This window comes from Rhinolophus ferrumequinum, chromosome 4, assembly GCF_004115265.2.
Source record: "Rhinolophus ferrumequinum isolate MPI-CBG mRhiFer1 chromosome 4, mRhiFer1_v1.p, whole genome shotgun sequence".
Lineage (NCBI taxonomy): Eukaryota > Metazoa > Chordata > Mammalia > Chiroptera > Rhinolophidae > Rhinolophus > Rhinolophus ferrumequinum.
This window is the reverse complement of record NC_046287.1, coordinates 14,756,885-14,777,419: the sequence shown is the minus strand read 5'-3', so window position 1 is coordinate 14,777,419 and position 20,535 is coordinate 14,756,885. Positions and strand designations below refer to the sequence as shown.

The 20,535-nt window shown below is 38.8% G+C and overlaps 1 protein-coding gene across 4 annotated transcripts in view; it reads left to right on the top strand.

Moving 5' to 3' along the window:
• The window catches only part of DIAPH3 (diaphanous related formin 3), a 441,105-nt gene that overhangs the window by 15,913 nt on the left and 404,657 nt on the right, over window positions 1-20,535 (top strand). For 3 of the 4 annotated variants that reach the window (XM_033105125.1, XM_033105127.1, XM_033105128.1), the window contains exon 2: window positions 14,149-14,181. The exons of the other annotated variant lie outside the window; for it this stretch is intronic. In XM_033105125.1, the coding sequence (XP_032961016.1) occupies window positions 14,149-14,181 (33 nt within the window). The remainder of the gene's footprint in view (window positions 1-14,148; window positions 14,182-20,535) is intronic. 4 annotated transcript variants of the gene reach the window in all.

Here is a 20,535-nt window from a genome sequence, read left to right as displayed (position 1 = left end):
GAGATTCTTGATGGCAATGCATCAAGACTGACTTCCCAGTACAGGCAGACCTCGGAGATACTGCCGGTTTGGTGCCAGGGCACCACAGTAAAGCGAGTTGGACAGTAAGGTAGGTCACACTCTTTTGCTGGTGGAGGGTTGTGCCTTCAATTTGTAAAATACACAACATCTATGAAGCTCAATAAAACGAAGCGCAATAAACTAAGGTATGCCTGTAGTTTACGCAGTTTAGTGGTTTCTAACCCTGGTTGAATATTAGAGTCACCTGGGGAACCTTTCAAAGTCTTGGCAGGCCCCGCCTCTGGGTGTTCTGATTCAGTTGATTTGGGATGTTACCCAGGCATCTGCATTAGGAAAAGAAAACAAAACTTTTCAGATGATTCTCTTGTATAGTCAGGTTGAAAACACTGGCCTAAAATGTTCCCTGTACTATGGTAGGTTAAGGGGTTCACAGATGAGGGAAACAAGGTACCTGCCATGTTAAAAAAAAAAAAAAAAGAAAAAGAAGAAAGCAAACAAATGCAAACTGCAAGACAAACAATGTTCAGTGACCCAAAGGAACTGTAAATAAAAGAGCTATGGGTGGACAGAGATGGGATCATTATTTCTTGGTGCCAATGAAGGTTGACCCACCCTGACTATAAATTATGTGTGTAGTACCCATTCAGTCTGTCTGCTTCCCTCCTGTCTCACTCACCCACCTGGCTGTCAGTCTCCTGAGGCCCTGGCACCCACCAGGCTGGCTCGGGCTGGCAGTGCGGGCTGCCAGTGCCTGGAGTTCTCAGCCCCAAGAGCTGAGCTCCAAAGAAAAAGGACCACACGGAAGAGGCCCCCACAGCTGAAAGAGGATGGTCCAATATAATTGACTCCCAGCAAAACAGAGCTGCTGGCAACGCGATCACGAAAAAAATCCTTGCCCTCCAGGTCCCAGCCCAGTGGGGAGACCTCTACACATTTATGTCAATTACAAATGGATTGACGTGGATTAGAGAATGATTACAGTGTCCAGGTGGGAGGACACTGTGGGGGTGGCCTGGAGAGGGACGATGACCTGAACCGAGGGGCTGCTTGTGGGGCTGCCACCACCAGCTGTAGTGTGTGGTGTACTGTACTGGGCCTTCTCAGTTAAGGCTCCCAGCCAGCCCATGGGGCAGATGCTTCCTAGTCTCCTGGTGCAGGTAGGACACAGGCTCAGAGGGATTACGTGCCCAAGGTCACACGGCTCATCGGGATGAGCTGGATTCCAGCTAAGGTGAGTTTGATCCTAGAACTGAGGCCGTTGGCCTCTGCCTGGTAAACGCAAGGCAGAGTATAAGAGTTGCAGGAGAGGCTCTTCGGAAGTGGCAGAAAGTTAGAGAACCTTCTGGACATAGGCAGCGTTTGAGAGGTAAGGGGGTGGGCATGGAGGGTAACAGAAACAGCCTAAGCACAGGTATTGAGAGCGAAGGGACTGGGGCAGTGTGTCAGTGAGAGCCCCGACAGGAAGTACAAACCACGGTACAAAGACACAACATGGGGATTGTGACAAAAGTACTGGAAGGGAGAGGGCAAAAGGAGACGCTGTCTGAGGGTCCCTGTGGCTGGGGCCCCACGTCTGTGGCGCACTCTGCCCTCTGCGTGTCCACTCCTGTGGGAGGACTTCTGAGGCTGGCCTTCAGGTTTCTGAGGAGTCTGAGGCATTATGTTGTAACGGAAATTTTTTTCTCACTCACTCTTTCCTCCGAACATGCTTGGCTATTCCTCTCCACCACCCCCGGACTAACTGTATTTTAAAAAATTAGTTTTGTTAATGCAGTAGAACTGAGTGTGTCCGCAAATTGCCTTTGTGAGCTACAGTGTTTTGGGAGTGTTTCTAATATTTTCTAGTAAGTGAGTCCTGCTGGCATAACCAAACCAGCCACTGAAAGGGCCTAAAGGGAAAAGATTATTTGAAAAGAGACGACCTATGGCTTTCCTTCCCTCTGGTGTGTCTTGTGTAATGTGCAGATTCAGCTGTTATTTACTGTCCAAGTTCATTATTTATAACGTGTTTTTATACTTAGATTTGTGACTGTTCTGTTAGAAGAGTAAAAGCTCATGTCCTTAAAATGGTCTGCGATGGATTTGCTGCTGCCTCCCTTTTCACTGAGTTTGGGTTTTGTTTTTTTTTTAAATTAGTTTCAGGTGTAGAAAACAATGTACATCCCTCTCGAAGTGATAACCGCACCCCCCCCCCCGCCAATCTACTACCCCTCTGACATCATATACAAGTATTACAATTCCATGGACTATATTCTCTATGCTGTACTCCACATCCTGTGAATATATATATGTGTGTGTATATATATATATATATATATATATATATATATATATATATATAATTATATATAAATATTACAAAATTATATATAAATAATATATATAGATAAAATTAGAGTTATGTTTTTGTTATACATAGTTGACATTCAATACTATTCAGCTTCAGCTTCAGGTGTACAGTGCAGTGGTCAGGTGTCTACATAGTCCCATAGTCCATGAAGTAATCTCCCTAATAAGATAAGTGTCCATCTTCCATCTGATACCTTACAAAATCTTGACAACGTTATTGATTATATTCCCAAACTGTATTTCATATCCCTGTGTCCATATTGTGGCTACTAATTTGTACTTTCTAACCCTTTTACCTTCTCCCCCATCCCCAATTCCCTCCCATCTAGCAACCATCAGTTGTTTCTCTATATCTCTGAGTCCATTTATGTTTAGTTTGTTCGTTTATTCTGTTCTTTAGATTCCACATATAAGTGAGATCATTTGGTATTTGTCTTTCTCCGTCTGACTTATTTCACTTAGCATAATATTCTCTAGGTCCATCCATGTAGTTACAAATGTTAAGATTTTATTCTTTATGGCTGAGTAATACGCCATTGTATAGATGTACCAGAGTTTCTTTATCCAGTTGTCTGTTGATGGGCATTTCAGTTGTTTTCATGTCTTGGCGATTGTGAATAGCGCTGCAATAAACATAGGGGTGCATATATTTTTTCAAATTAGTGTTGTGGATTTCTCTGGATAGATACCTAAGAGTGAAATTGCTGGGTCATAAGGTAGTTCCATTTCCAGTTTTTTGAGATACCTCCATACTGATTTCCATAGTGGCTGCAATCCCGCCAACAGTGCACGAGGGTTCCCTTTTCTCTACATCCTCGCCAGCACTTGTTTGTTGATTTATTGATGATGGCTATTTTGACTGGACTGAGATGGTATCTCATGGTGGTTTTTATTTGCATTTCTCTAATGGGAATAAAATGTTGAGCAGTTTTTCATATGTCTGTTGCCCAGCTGTATGTTCTCTTTAGAGAAATGTCTCTTCATGTCCTCTGCCCATATTTTAATTGGGTTGTTTGGTTTTTTTGGTGTTGAGTTGTATGAGTTTTTTATAAATTTTGGATATCAACCCCTTATCAGGCGTATCATTGGCAAATATCTTCTCCCATTCAGTAAGATGCCATTTTGTTTTATTGATGGTTTCCTTTTCTGTGAAAAAACCTTTTAGTTGGATGTAATCCCATGTTTTTTGTTTTTCTTTTGCTTCCCTTGGATGAGGGGATAGATCAATAAAAATATTACTAAAGGTAATGTCTGCAAATTTATTTCCTGTATTTTCTTCTAGAAGTTTTGTGGTTTTGGATGTTACATTTAAGTCTTCAATCCATTTTGAATTTATTCTCATATATGGTGTAAGGAGCTGTTCCAGCTTCATTGTTTTTTTGCATGTGTCTGTCCAGTTTTCCCGGCACCATTTATTAAATAGACTGTCTTTACCTTTACCTTGTTTTTACCTTACAAGAACCTTGTAAGTTCTTGCTTCCATTGCCATAGATTAAGTGACCATATAGGTATGGATTTATTTCTGTTCCATTTATCTATGTGTCTGTTTTTATGCCAATACCATGGCTGTTTTGATTACTGTAGCCTTGTTGTATGATTTGATGTTAGGTAGTGTGATGCCTCCCACTTTGTTCTTATTTCTCAAGATTGCTCTGGCTATTCGGGGTCTTTTGTGGTTCCGTAGGATTACATGTTCCAGTTTTGTGAAAAATGTCATTGGTAATTTGATAGGGATTGCATTGCATCTATATATTGCCTTAAATAGTATGGATATTTTAATTATATTAATTCTTCCTATCCATGAGCGTGGTATGTGTTTCCATTTATTTACATCTTCTTTAATTTCTCTCTTCAATGTTATTTATTTATTTATTATTGGGGAAGGGGAGCAGGACTTTATTGGGGAACAGTGTGTACTTCCAGGACTTTTTCCAAGTCAAGTTGTTGTCCTTTCAATCTTAGGTGTGGAGGGTGCGGTTCAGCTTCAAGTTGTTGTCCTTTCAGTCTTAGTTGTGGAGGGCGCAGCTCAGCTCTAGGTCCAGTTGCCATTTTTAGTTGCAGGGGGGATAGCCCACCATCCCTTGCAGGAGTCGAACCGGCAACCTTGTGGTTGAGAGGACATGCTCCAACCAACTGAGGCATCCGGGAGGTCAGCAGCAACTCAGCTGAAGGTGCCGTGTTCAATCTTAGTTGCAGGGGGCAGAGCCCACCATCCCTTGTGGTATCGAGTTGTTGAACCAGCACCCTTGTGGTTGAGAGCCCACTGGCCAATGTAGGAATCACACCAGCAGCCTTTGGCATTAGGAGCACAGAGCTCCAACTGCCTGAGCCACCGGGTTTGCCCTCTCTTCAATGTTATATAATTTTCTGTGTACAGGTCTTTTACTTCCTTGGTTAAATTTATTCCTAAGTATTTTCTTGTTTTTGAAGCAATTGTAAATGGGATTGTTTTCGTAACTTCTCCTTCTGATAGTTTGTTATTGGTGTATAAAAATCCAACTGATTTCTGAATATAAATTTTGTATCTTACTATTTTACTAAATTCATTTATCAGATCTAATAGTTTTTTGGTGGAGTCTTTGGGGTTCTCTATATATGGTATCATGTAATCTGCATATAATGACAATTTTACTTCCTCCTTACCAATTTGGATGCCTTTTATTTCTTTTTCTTTTCTGATTGCTGTGGCTAGAACTTCCAGAACTATGTTGAATAAAAGTGGTGAAAGTGGGAAAGCTTGTCTTGTTCCTGATCTTAAGCGGAATGCTTTTAGCTTTTCCCCATTGAGTATGATGTTAGCTGTGGGTTTATCATATATGGCCTTTATTATGTTAAGATACAACCCCTATTCCCACTTTGCTAAGAGGTTTTATCGTAAATGGCTGCTGGATTTTGTCAAATGCTGCTTCTGCATCTATTGATATGATCATATGATTTTTATTTTTCATTTTGTTAATGTGGCATATTATGTTAATTGATTTGCGGATATTGAACCAACCTTGCATACCAGGAATAAATCCCACTTGATCATGGTGTGTGATCTTTTTAATGTATTGCTGAATTTATTTTGCTAATATTTTGTTGAGGATTTTTGCATCTGTATTCATTAGGGATATCCGCCTGTAGTTTTCTTTTTTTTTGTAATGTCTTTGCTTTTGGGATTAGGGTGATAGTGGCTTTGTAAAAAAAGCTTGGGAGACTTCCATCCTTCTGGATTTTCTTGGAATAGTTTGAGGAGAATAGGTGATAATTCTTTTTTGAATGTTGTAAAAGTCACCTATGAAGCAATCTGGTCCAGGGCTTTTGTTTGTTGGGCGCTTGTTGATTACTGATTCAATTTCGTTGGTAGTGATCGGTCTGTTCACATTTTCTGTTTTTTCTTGATTCAGCATTGGAAGGTTGTATACTTCTAGAACTGTATCCATTTCTTCCAGATTGTCTTATTTGTTGGCGTGTAGTTGCTTGTAGTATTTTCTTAAACTTTTTTTTATTTCTGTGGTATCTTGTCACTTTTCCTCTTTCATTTCTCATTAATTTAGGTCCTTTCTCTCTTTTTCTTAATGAGTCTGGCTAAAAGTGTGTCGATTTTGTTTATCTTTGCAAAATTCCAGCTCTTGGTTTCGTTCTTGTATTGCTGTTGCTTGCTGGTGTCCTGGTCTCTTGAACAGAGCAGATGCTCTCGTTTCTGATGGTCTTCGTTGTGGCTGTTCTTTTTGTCTGAAGCACCTTCCTCTCATATCCATGTAGCTTCCAACTTAGTCCACTTTCAACTCTGCTCAAAGGCACTTGCTCAGTCAGGCCTAAGCGGACCCCAGTTCCCCACATTTAAAGTTGCAACCTGCAAACATTCTTGCCCTGCTTTCCTGGCTCGCCTGACCTGCACCACTTTTCACTGTTAGCAGAGCACTCATCACCTTCTAATAGGCTCTCTAACTTATTTATTGTGTTTGTTGTCTTTTTCCACAGTAGAACGTAAGTTCCTTTAGGACAAGAATCTGTTCTATTTACTCGATTGATTTCCACTGTCAAGAAGAAAGTAATATTTAATACATATTTGTTGAACGAGTGAATGAATGAATGAATGTTTTAGGAATCTCTCATTCTGTAAGAACAAATCCTGTATTATAAGTTTTAGCTAAATCATGGCTAAAAATTAATTTGACTTTAGTCTTAGATCCTTGCTATGATATTTACATGTTAATTAGCATGTATTTAAGCATACATAATTAGCAAGTAGAGGCTTTTCCTTCTAGTCACTGTTGAATGCCTCTCCTATGGTGCTTATCCCACTATGATGTATTTTGGTTATTAATTTGCCTTGCTACTCTGTTGGTTTTAAGCTTCTAAAGAAAGGAACTGGGTCCTCTTTATACTTAATGCAGTGTCTTGCACATGTCGGCAGCCTAATTATATTGTGTGGTAGAAAAAAGTTAGGATTATGAGACTAGGTCTTGACTGAAAAATTGTATGTCTTGTATTTTATTATTTTGGTATTATTTCCTCATCTGCATTAAAGGGTTATCAAGTGAATGCTTTTACCTTAACTTTCTCAAGATAGCATGAGATTGTTTACATATACAATAAAGAAAAATGATAGATTTCTTTTACCTCTGCCATTAATAAGTGTCATAAAATAGAAAAATAAAGCTGAGTCAATATATTGTTGCCACAGAAATTGAATTTGTGTCAGAAGGATTTGTGCTTGTGATGTAGTGATTCGTGTATTTTTCTTGGAATTAAGGCTCTAGCAGGTGACAACATCAATAATTTACAAGACCAAGGAGCTTTTTGAGATTGGTTAATTTATATGTGAATTAGAAAGCAAATGAATAATGTGCTTAATGTATTCTGACATCTGAAAATATGCATTAAAAAACCCAGACTATTAAAAAGTTTGTGTTCATAGTATAAGATTTTTTTTGGATTTTCATTTTGAGTTCTTTTCACTAATACATACATTGTTATTTGAAAAGGAACTAATCCATATTTTCTGCTTGGTGTGAAAAGTATTATTCATAGTAACATAAAAAGCTTTTCTCGTCATAAAAATGAATTTGCTCATTCTAGACAACTGGGAAAATCAGGACAATGTGAAAAAAAAAAAATTGCTCCAGATCCCACAATCCAGATATATAAAATTAACAGTGGTTTGTCTCTTATGTTTTCCATAAATGTGTATATTGATGAAGTTGGAATTATATTGCATTTGCAATTTTAAATACAACTTTTTTACTTGTAACATTTTATTGTAAATGTTCTTCTATTTCATTATAGTCCATATGGCAGGACTATAATTTATTTAATATTTCCTATATTCTGGGATATTTTAGTTTGATTACAATTCCAGCGATTTAAAATTTCTATAGTGATACATAGTATTAGTATATAAACCTTTGGTTGTATTTCTTATTTCCTAAGTACACATTCTAGAAGTAGCTTGACTAGTTTCAAGAATGTGAGCCTAGGGTTTGTTTCACCAAATTGTTCTCTAAAAAGGGATAATCTAAACTTACTTACGGTGATTCTAGAATGAAAACAAATTAAGTCCTTCTCAAATATATATGAAATGATGAGTGGTTTTCTTAATAGCCTCAGAAACATTCAGTCTAAATCTGAGTTTCAGACAACATGTGTAGGAGGCAGAGGCACTCAGAAATAATCTAGTAGTTTAGATAAGCTTCAAGGTGATTTTGGAAGCTCAGGGACTACTTAAAATCTCCCTACAGCTAATTCTTTAAATACTTTTCAGCCTTCTCTAGATGATGAAAAAGGGCTTAGATTGATTCCTCATGACCTAGAACTAAATCTACTTGTAAAGCTGTTTAAAGATTTGAATGGCTTTTCCCTGGGCCCACTGAAGAAGAGTTTTGGATTTGGTAGTATAGCTGAAAAGAACTGGAACAGCTGATCAGAACATCTTAAAAAAATGTATTAAAGCTGTATTACCAGAATTAGCCATTATGTTTTCCCTTTGATTTCGCTTCAACATTGAATGAGTTTATGGAAGGAAAAAGAACACTAGGATTCTGTCAGAATAAAAAAATAACGTGTTGGGTGCCCAGCCCTTGGGATATGTCATCCAGGTGACAGTTCCAAGTAGTAATTTGATAATTGGTTTTTCTAGAGAAGTGGTTTTCTAGCAGTTCTGTTGCAGCCTTTTGATCGTTTTGAAAACCTTGTATTCTCTTGGAAATGAATCTTTTCTTTTCACTTTCTATCGTTGGTGAATGATGCCTCCTCCTGTCTTGATGACTCTTCTTTTCCAAAGAAGGAATTATGGAGAAGGGAAGTCTGGATTTTTGGATGGCTGAGAGTAGAGAAGTCTTAGATAACGGATAGTGGACAGGTATGTATCTTTCTGAGATAGGCAGGATTACAACTTTGAATAAATGGACAGATTAAAAGAAGCTGGAGAACTTTTCCTAATTCTCACCTCTTTCTAACGTCCATTCTCACTTTCCCACCTCAGACTAAAAAAAAAAAAAATGACTACATGAAGAGCCAGCCAACTTAAAAGCTTTTCTTTACAGTATCAAAGAGCTAGCTCTGCTCTTTTTCCTCAGTGCTATGAAAGCTTCAGTATTATTTTTGGACCCTCTGAGATGTTAAATCTGGAGCCTTTGAATATTTTCACATTGTAGTGTGTTGTGTAGTTGCCCGGCAGATGACCTTCCATAGACTCAGTAGGTGTGTTCAGTGTCATGGTTAGTAGTAATACTACTTGACATTTCTACAATCTTTATATTTGGTGTTCACATTAAAATAAACACAGGTGTGTGGACCAGAAATGTTATTAGGTTAAAGTACACATTCATAAGTGTATTGATGGAAAGGAATAATCTGGACTTTAAAACAAGTGTGAGCAACACTTTAACATATTATTATTATTACCCACAGATTATGATTAAGACTGATCCCTGCTTTTTTTCCCTTCAGGTGTAGCTTTGTTATGTCAGTCAGTAGGTAACCTGTCACTGACTCATTTTGACAAGAAACTAGCGTCATGTCTTCGTTTGATATAACAAACGATCTTTGATGCTTACATTCTAAGTCTATGCTTATGAGATTGAAATATTGTACCTTAGAGATAGACTAAGCATTTGTATAAATGATGCAATTGATGATTCATCCTAGACACCAGAGATGTTTTAAGAGAATTCAACACTACTAATTGGTGCCTGTCACTTCATGGCTGTAAACCTGTCCCAACTGTACCAGTTCCCTGTCTCTCACTTCTTTGAAATCCTCCTGTACTCTTATCTGTACCCTTCATTTAGCTCGTTTCAGGGACAGCAGTTTCAAAGTGAGCCGCAGGATGAGAAATTCACATGCGTGCAGGCTTAGGATGCTGAATGGCCGGTAGTGGAAGCGGGTTTCTCTTGGGGTCCTATCTCGCTGCAGCATCACCCACAGGCTCCCTAAGCCCCACCTTGCACCTACTGAATCAGAATCTTGGGGGCCTGGGCCCTGTAATCTACTTTTTCAAAGATAATCTTGGTATGTTTCTTGTGCCCACTCGCCAGCTGGTCTAGAGGGTGTAGTTTATGAAGATTGGGTCTGAATCAAGTGAGTTCAGAGGCTTGACTCTCACAGGTTTTTCTCTTGTTGGTTACTTCTCATAATGACCAAGTTAAATGGTTTAATGGAATGGCAACAGCTGAAAACTATTTTAAGACACCACTGTGTATTTCGTTGTGATGACAGTGATCCAAGCCTGCTAGCTTGACCCCTGATGGTGGCCATGTCATGCTTGACATCAGTGGACAGATCCATGGCTCCCTGCTACTTCAAATGTGCTAAGCAATGAAAGAAAATGTAAAATCTGCTAAAAATCTTGGGCGACAGCGTGGAATCTTTTTCATTGTGTGTGTATCACAGGGTTTTGATGCTGCTTTGTGTCAATTTATTTGGTCTTTGTTACTTGTAAACTATGCTACTTACTTGTAAACTGAATGGGTGGTGGAGGGACTGTTTTCATACCTTTGATATTTACAGCATTTAGCACAGTGCTCTGAAAGCTCTAGGTCTATTTTTGACAGCATGTACTGTCTTCAATAAAGGTTTTGATGCTTTGCTTAAATGGGAATATGGAGAGCTATGTTCTGTGTTTCTACCCTTTTTTACGGATCCTGTGTTCTTTAGAAGAGGAAAATCTATAAAGACCTTTTCTCTCTTTCAATTCCAGAGTGATCCTCTTGACCATTCATCCTAGGAACTGTCACTAGCAGAAAACATTGTTACCTATCTATATGCGGTGCTCCTTACTTTTTAGGGAGAAAATAGAATTAGCAAGTGGAGAAACCGGAGCACAGGAAGAAGGGTGAGTTTTTAACTCAAAGAAGTTAGGACTAGGAAAAGAACCCTAATGTGCTTTACCAATTACCACTGGTCCTGTGTTCAGAACTGTTCATATTTTGATAAAAATTAATATACCTGTGGAATCACAGGCCAGGTAATGGAACTAAAGACCACAAAGTTACATATAGGTGTGATTGTTTTAATGTCTAGAACTATATGCTTTTAACTTTTTGGAGGGCAAATATAACCCTAAAAAGTTGCTATCAGGTAACAACTATTTAAAAGCATTCCCATTTGCTTCCACTTAATAGTCAATTTTATGTTTCTATTTCCTTCTTGGCATGGGTATCCTAAACTGAGTTGATACGTGCAGTTCCTATTTCCCTAACCAGAAGATACCGTAAAGAACATGGCTGGCTGGTAGCTGTAAACCAGAAATACTTCATGTTCTAAGTGTCTTGGTTAACCAGACATTTAAACAGTCCCTCAAATACCAGTATAAATGCAATTTTTTTTTATAATGCAGCTTTTTCTTTTTTTAGTTAGGATATTACTCTTGTAGTTCTGTAGTTACAAAAGCAAGTCCAAAATCCCACAGAATTATCTGAGGATTTTATGTCTGTCGTCTCCCCCTTCCACTGTTTGGAAGTTTATAAACAGGTCTAACCTTGGGATAATGTAAACTTTATAATAAACTTGAATTAATATTAACATTCAAATATCCCACAAAAGGGTGCCAAAATTGATAAAACCTTTACATTTTTTTCATTAAGTGTTTAGTATTGTTTATTTTTTTCAAATCATGTTTGAAGTAGATTGTGATTGGATACTTCAGTTTTTAGCGGAAATTACTCATGCTTATATCTATTCAAAATTTTTGAATGCTAGCATGTCTTTAGTGGTTTCTTTCAGACTGCATGAGTATAAACAAATAGATATATAATCTCTATTTTCTGGAAGCTAAATCTTGAAGTGAAACTTACTCTGACTTTAATGTTTTGCTACAGAAACCCAAATTTTTAAGATCAGTTTTTCCAGTCCTTTACTGTTAGTCAATATTTCCAGTTCTATCATGAGACCTTGAATTTGCTGTCATTTCCTGTCCTACTGGCTTCTCTTGCTGGTGGTAATTGATTGGTAAGTGTCTTCCAGAAGAGAAGTAATAATGAATTGGACCTTAGCTTTTTGCTTTTCTCTCAGTCGGTTAAACTTCCCACACTTACATTCCCTTGAGTTCTTATTTGCCGTGTAACCAACCCCTGTCCTATAATTCTGCTCAAATTCATCACATTTCCTTTTTTGTGAAAGATCGTGTAGAATAATATAGTTTGTAACTGGGCTTCTATACGTGTCTATATCATTCTAAAAACACAAGTCAAGGCATTTAACAAATTGAATCCTTTTAAAAGTTCGACTCACAATGAGATGGTTTAAGGTTACAAAACAGTCATGACAGAAAAAAAAAATGATCCTTTATGTGTCTTGTTTCCACATGAGTCACTCATTTCTTTTTCTGAAAGTTATGAGTCCGGCTCTAATTTAAAAGGTTGTGCAACTTTAGGCCTTTGAAAGTATGTTAAAATGTTCTTGGATATTTACATCTTCTGGATTTTGCATCATGTAACCTAATCCGCTGCTTTTCCTGTCTGGTACTTTACTTTTTATATCTTCTATGCAGTCTTCAGATCGTAAATCTTGCATGGGCTCTACGCTCATTGCTCTTAAAATTGTCGATTTTCATTCCCTCTTCTCTCTTTTTATAACATCACTTTTATGGCATTTTTCTCAGGCAACTCAAATTGGTATTTGGGAAAACTTCATTTGTGTAAGTAGACGTTTTCTCTTTATTGTAACACACTATTCTAAGGAGGATTTCAGCTTTGTACTCTGGTCTTACTTTTTTAGCATTAGAACACCAAGAATGCGGTTGTGTCAGAAGTTGGTTGTAGTCTTCCTTTCTTGTCAAAGGAACTTGAAATGTGCCCTTTCAGGTGTGATGCTAGTTGTGATTGGGGTGATACTTCTGGTTGGAGAATAAGAGCCGTATTGTTCACCACAAGCAGTGGGCTGGAAATCTCTACCGCAGCAGGCAGTAAGAGGAAGGGACCCCCAGGCAGCCTTTCCACGGTGCCCTTTTCTGTAAACTCGTAAGCCATGTAGATTTAGGTTTAATTCTAGTAGTGGTCTTTGGGATGAGACTGGGGCCCTAAGTGCCTCAGAAATCTTATAGTCCTGCCCAGGATCACGTGCACTCTTAAGGACCTCTGTGCATATTTGTTCATTTCAAGGAGGGAAGATAGCATTGATTCAATGCAAATTCTACAGCCCAGAAGAAAACAGTAACCTTTTGTTACTCCAGTATTATTGCTACTTTGTTCCTAACTTAACAGGCAGTTCAGTCTGGAACCTAGGGGCTGTGGCCATTTATTCAACTGTGTTTTCTTTGATGTATACTGGTATAAGGCTCGTTCTGGATCCCTCCAGTTTCTGTTTCCTCTGCACTAGAAGAAGGAACATCTTGGTGAACGAAAGAGAAGCGAATCAGGATAGTGACTTATACTGTACCAGTGTATAATCTGGGTCATCACCGAGGCTGATTCATGAGCATAAAGGCGTACTCATTGCTAACACGTCCTTATAAAATAGTACATACATCTGATTTCCTATTGAGGAAATGAACTTGGTCCCTTTTTTGTCCTTTTAAAGATCTAATGCCAGAATGAATAAGAGGAAGGAGAAGTGGAAATTGATTCCGGCTACTTGGATACAACATCTTTCCCGACGCTGGAATTTATAAAACTTAGATTTCTGGTTTTTTTCCCCCTTAAATACTTTTTCTTTTGAACTCCACTTTGCAGGAAACTAATTTATTCACTTTCGAAAGTGGCCTTATGTTTGTCTAGCAAGGAAATCAGCAAAAGGGTTCTCAAGCTAGCAATGAGATTGGAGATGTCTACTGTCACCCTAGTGATAAATCAAACTGATGTTAAAGATGCAAATACTTCTTCCCATATTCTCTTCTTCGTTTCTAGAATTGTTTAAATTAATTAAGACAGCCAAGTACTTCATTATCTACTATGCTGCATGCTAATGGTAGATTTAAAGTTTCACTGTTTTGTAATATGAACAAATTTCTGCAAATCAGATTTAATCTCTATATCTGTTGTGTTCTAAGTCTGTGTACTTAATGATAATTAATATTGTTAATTTGAAGAATATATTTATTGTACCACAGGTAGGTGTCTAGTTTGTGTGGTTTATAAATACTGGACATTTTAGGAAACATTTGAAACTACCACATTCAAGGCAACTTTTGTCCATTTTCTCAAGAAAGTGATTAAAATAATATATAACGTGGTTTTATTAGACTGTCAGGAATTTAATTACATTCAACTTAGCATTGTAGAATTTTCATTGTACTCTATTAACTAAAATTTAAAAAGCTGTTATAAATTACTGATTGGTTTCTTTCATTTGCAGCATTTAAATATTAGGACACTGACAGATGACATGGTAAGGTTATTCTCAACGTTTCTTTTGTTGTGAATTTTAACTAACTGTGAAGTTGATGACATGCTGTGCTAACACCTTTGAAATTGCTAAAAACTGCATGTTTTGCAAATGTATTGTTTTTATAGTGCTAAAATAAGAGGCAGAACTGGTAAAATAGATTGAATTGTTGCTTTTAAATAGTAAAAGGGACAAGGAGATATATTAGTTTAAAATTTTTTTAGATTACAAACTGTTAGTCAGTTTTGAATCATTCAAGTCAGCTCCGTTTTTGGGGATGAATTGCCCACTTCAAAATAAGGTTAAAAACAATAGCTAAAGACGCATCAGCTTCTCAGAAACACGTACTTGCTAATTAAAACAGACCAGACTAAATTATCATGCGTGCATTTTTTAAAATATTGCTTAAAAACAATAGAACCAAGCATGCCTTAGTATATTTTCTGCATACTGAAAATAATAGGTTTTCTTATAAGTAATCAACACTTCATAACACCCTTACAGATTCTTGTGTACTCAAGTACATTATTCTAATAAATATAATTTTCGACGTAACTCTTGGTTAATGGTAAAGAAATAATAACAAGAACAAGACCCAAATAAACAGTAACACCAAAAATATATATGCATGATATAGAGAACAAAGCATGGTGCAACGCATGGCACTCTACGACCAAGGTTTCATTTCAAACTCACCTTATATCACATATGAAACAGAGCGAGAGCATAGTGAGCACTCAGAAAATGTTTGCACCCCGAGATCCACAGCACCACTGTAGGCACTTGGGTCAGGTGGACGTGCAAAGGGGAATGAGACGTAGATCGTGGTGTGCAGATATAAAGACTTGGATTAGAAAGTTATGTTTTATTCCTCTGGATAGTATCTAAGAATAGGGTATTTGAACTTTTCTGGGTAACATTTGTTTTTCACATGATAGTATTTAGAAAACGGAGGCAATATGGAGTGCTTATGCAGATTACATATGTGGTTTGATAATTTAGCTCGCGAACCCATCCTAAAAAAAGTGCTATATACCTCATTGCTGAATATCACTGTGGTCACCTTCAAAGTACTCCCCTTGGGAAGCTATGCACCGATGCCAGTGCCTGTTCCACCCTTCAAAGCAATTCTGGAACTCTTTTTCTGGAATGGCCATCAGAGCTGTCATCATATTACCCTTGATGTCCTGAATGTCATCGAAATGCCTTTCTTTCAATATTTCCATTATCTTCAGGTAAAGAAAGAAGTCATTGGGGGCCAGATCAGGTGAGTAGGGAGGATGTTCCAATACAGTGATTTGTTTACTGGCTAAAAACTCCCTCACAGACAGTCTGTGTGAGCTGGTGCATTGTCGTGATGCAAGAGCTCCTTGGGGACCACTTTTGCACACACCTTTCTCATGCCAAGATTTTCAGTTAAGATTTTCCTCACTGTTTCTCTTTCGATGTTTACTTGGTCTGCTATGTTTCTCACAGTCAGCCGACAATTTTGATGCACAATTCGATGAATTTTTGCAATGTTTTCATCAGTTCTGCTTGTTACTGGCCGCCCTGACCTCACTTCATCAGTGACGCATTCTCTTCTCCCAGGAAAATGTTTCATCCATTTGTATGCTGCTGTTTTCTTCATGGCATTAGCCCCATAAACTTGGACTAACAGGTTCCTGTTTTCACTTACACTCTTGCTAAGTTTAACAAGAAATTGAATGTTTGCTTGTTCTAATTCAAGCTCTGACATTCTTGCGATGGCCCACAAAAACACACAACAACAATAATGAACGCCACTCAGCAAGACACCCCCATATGATGACAAAAACTCAGCTGTGAGGCACTGATATACCAAGATTACAAAACCTTACCAAGCCGGTTGTACACTGCTGCTAATGTAACCATATGGTGGCAAATTCACGAACATAATTGTCAGACCGCGTACGTGATTTCTCACCCTGGGAGGTAGATGTCGTCCTATGTTACCAGCAAGTGAGTACACTGATTGGTTCACTGAGTGGGTGCCCTGGGGCGGGCAGGGTAAGTGGTAGCTTACTCCGGTGTGCACAGCTGGCAGGTGTGCTGCTGTGGCTTGAATGTTCCTCATAGCTTGACACCCCTACACTGGCTGTGCTGACGTAGCTTTCACATAGCTTCTTAAGGCCGGTAATGAAAGCATTTGCAATTTTTATGTTTGACCTTTTATGAGACTATACAGTGGTATATTTGTAACAGCCTTATTGAGCTGTAATTCACATAGCATATAGTTCACCCATTTAAAGTGTACATTTTGATGGTGTTTAGTGTATTTTCAGAGTTGTGAAACTATCACCACAATCAATTTTAGAACCATTTCATCCCCCCGCCAAAAGAAACCTGATTCCCTTAAACAGTCACTCCCCGATTAGCCCCCTTTCCCCAGACCTAGGCAATGTCCAGTCTACTCTCTGTCTATAGGTTTTCCTCTTCTGGATGCTTCATATAAATGGAGTCATACAATATGGTTTTCTTTCTAACAATATGGTCTTCTTTCTAACAATATGGTCTTCTTTCATACAATATGAGTGTATTCTTTCACCTAGCGTGATGTTTTCAAGGTCCATCCATGTTGTAGCATGTATAAGTATTTACTTTCTATCGATGGATAGTATTCTGTGCGATATTTTTTGAGGTCTGTTCATATTTTATGGGCAGTCTATCTTTTTTCCCGTTTTCATTCAGACCGTGCCCTTTCCTTGGTTATACTTTTGTTATGTGACGCTGTCCTTGCATATTGTCAACCCACAATCTCTACCCTAGGTTCTAGAAGTAGAGTCATGTTATGGAGTGGCTTCAACAGATGACTCTAGAACCATCTTGCTCTGATTTTACATTAATAAATGGGTTCTTTCTCAGTGAAGACTTTCCTGATCTTTCTCCATCCTGCCTCCATTCCTTGCCTCTCTCCTCATCCTGTACCTGGGCTTGGTTAGGTCAGAACTTCTGGGTTGTTACTATCGTGCCCTGTGCAACTTTACATCATGTATTATCTGCCTTTCTCATTAGTTTGAACTGTTTGAAGGCAGAGACAATGTATATCATTAGTATTTCCTGGCATGGTGTCTGGCACATGTTAACATTTTCATAAATTTTTGTGGAAGGAATGAGAGGAGTGACTGTTTTGATACCTGTGTGGCATTGTGGCTTCCTGGGGTCTGCCCCTGGCTTGGTCCGTGGTCAGGCCTCCCAGGGGTGGGGTCTTGCCTTGTATAGGATGGAAAAGCTTTGACAGGGACCTGCCATCAGCCTCTCCGGCCACCTGCCTGGATCGCTGACTGTTGCCTTGCCCCTGCCTTCATCTTAGGGGCACACGTGGCCACGGCTCTGGGATTGCTCTTTGACCCTCTTCCCATTGATTCGCTGTCTGAACGGCTGCCTCGCCAGCTCTCCCTGTTCTTTCCCAGTCCTGTGCTCTAGCCAGGGCTTGAGTCCCGGGATATCACGGTGGGAGCGGCACCCATTGTTGTGTCTCTTAGAGAAGAGGCATGGCTGTCTTAAACAGGAGACACCAAGTAAGCTTTTCCTTACTTAGTGATGCAGTTTCCTTACTTATTGATGGGCAGAGCGTTGGATTTGGGATCAGACGACTCTTGTTGAAAGACGGAATTGCCCCACTTCTTAGCTGTGTGACCTTAGCTGTGTGACCTTGGCAAATCAATTATTTGGATGTTCACTTATTTGTAAAGAAGGACTGATTGGACCGTCTCTGCCTTCCTCATAGGGTTTTGGTGAGTTTCACTGAAGTCCTACTATGTTGAAGTGTTGCTGTCCCTTTAGTCCTGTCCCTTGTTAACCCCGTTAAAAAAATCTGTCTTGATGTATGGAGAGCGGAGTGGAGTGACACATTTGTAGTTGAGGCTCCCCGGGTATGTGTATTGTCGATGGACGCAGAGCTGTGAGCAGGACGGAGAGCTGGATAGGCTGAGGGCTCTTTACGCTGTTTCTGGTGAGTCAGAGCTCAGGGAAGCACTTGCCTCTGCTGCTTTGTGTGTTCGCAGTGTGTATTCTAAGTAAAGCCTGCCACCTCCTCAGCATACACATGACATGTGTGCTTTTAATTTAGAACTTCTTATGTGGGTAGTCGTTTTTTGGGCAGAACTTGAGGGAAGGCGTCTAAGAATGATGCCTGCTGTAGCCATATGTTTGAATAAAAGGATTTTAGAAACGTTAAACAGAAGCATCCTGGGAAACATTAATATTAAAAACCCGTTTCTTTAAGTTCCTTTGTTGAAGGTCTGCAAAAGTGCTTTTAGGGTTATTTCTTGAGTTACTATCAGAATTTAATTTCACAGAACATTGTTTGGTGAAAAGAATGAAGTAATGCTATAGCATTGAGGTCTCCAGGAGAGTTCATATACTTTATTTTTTATTTATTTATTTTTTAATTTTTAATTGTTTACTTTTTGAGTTACAGTTAACATTCAATATTATTTTATATTAGTTTCAGGAGTACAGTATAGTTTTCATTCGACAGCTATGGCTCGGTATAGAGTGTAGTCCAAGGTGCTAGGGTCTTACAAAGGTGAAAAAAATTATTGAGTTTACGACTCACTGAAAAAAAAAATCATCGGGTAAACAGTGAGTCTCCCTTGTTTATACCTGGGTTGAAAAGAAAGCTTTCCTAGTAGAGACAAAGAGGTCGGGGGAGGACAGTGAGGGGAGACAAGTTTGAAAAGCTGAGCTGGAAGAGATTGAATGTGGATCCCACAAAGCTGAATTCTCCGTCACAGTGTCCACTGAGTGTGTTTGCAGTCTAGGAGCTGAGCTGGACTTGCTTTCTCTCTCCTTTGTCCCTCACAGCCATCTTGCTGAAGGACCGTGCTCCCACTGGTCTCCGTCTCTTCCTTTATCCCACTGCTGGCCACTGTCACTGTTGTAATCCCGTTCAGCCTGCAGCAGTGGTTTGCAAACTTTTTTGACTAGAGCCCACAGTAAGAAATACATTTTATTTTGTAGCTCAGCACAGCCATACATACGATTCCCTCAGTTGAAACAAGTTTAAAGAAACAATATTTAATGATTCTAAGCATAATGAACTCGGATCTTTCCCCCCTCATGCCTGTCTACTCCTCACTCCTCTCCATTCCATTAAAAAAAAGAAAAAAGTGATCCATTCCAGTGCATTGATTCATGACCCACAAATGGGTCACAGGAATAGCGAGAAACAGACGTTGGTCTGTACAGCGGCTACAGGAAGTTCTGAGGTCTCCGTATTAGCATCTGCTCTTTACTTTATGACCTGTCATCGAATGTAGGAGAGCTGGGGAGAGTGCCAGCTCTGCCACGTACTAGCTCTGTGACTTTGCATAAGTCATTGAGCTTCTGAGCTTTGGTATCCCTGTTCATAGGGACTCTTAAGGGATAAATTAAGTGATACATGCCAAAATGCGTGGTAGACCATGCAGTCACAGTATTAGTGGTATGATTGGTATCGCATACTTTTTTGTTGAGAGATGACTTATGTACAATATAATGCCCCAGTGTTAAGAGTTTTGATGAGTGTCTGTAATCGTGCATACACTGCCATGATGATGTGAAACATTTCCATCTCCCCAGAAGGTTTTCTCTGTGCTCTTTGCAGCCAGTTCTGCTCCTGCATCCTGGCTCTTGATCAGCTTTCTGAACTCCAGTTCAGTTTCTAGACTTGCATATAAATGGAATCACATAGTTTGTGGCCTTTGTGTCTGGCTTCTTTGACTTAGTATAATGCTTTTGGGACGAATCTAGTGCTTGGGTGTATCAGAAATTGTTTTTTTTCATTACTGAGTAGTATTTTGGTGTTTGGTAATACCATAATTGGTTTATATATTCTACAGTTTGGGTTGTTTTCAGTTTTTGGCTATTATGAGTAAAGCTGTTAAGAACATTTGAGTACAGTTTTTTTTGGACATATGTTAATTTTGGAGGGGGAGTGGGAAGTGTATGTTTAACTTTATAAGAAATAGACAGATTGTTTCCCCAATGATTAGTGACATTGAACATCTTTTCCTGGGCTTATTTGCCATTTTTATCTTTTTTGAAATGTCAATTACTAGATATACTTGTAGGATTGTTCAGGTGACCTCTTTCTTCTTGACTGAGCCTTGGTAGTTTTTCTTTCAGGGAATTTTTTTATATCATCCACGTTGTTGAATTATGAATTGTTTGTAATATTTTCTTATCCTTTTAAGGTGGGATCTGTGTTGATTTCTCTGATTTATAATTTATTTCCCTTGTAGCCAGACATTAGAGTTTACATGATTTCAATCCTTTTCAATTTTGAGTCTTGTTTTCCATTTCAGATGTGGTCTATCTTGATGAATGTTCCATGAGCATTCTGTTTTTGTTAAA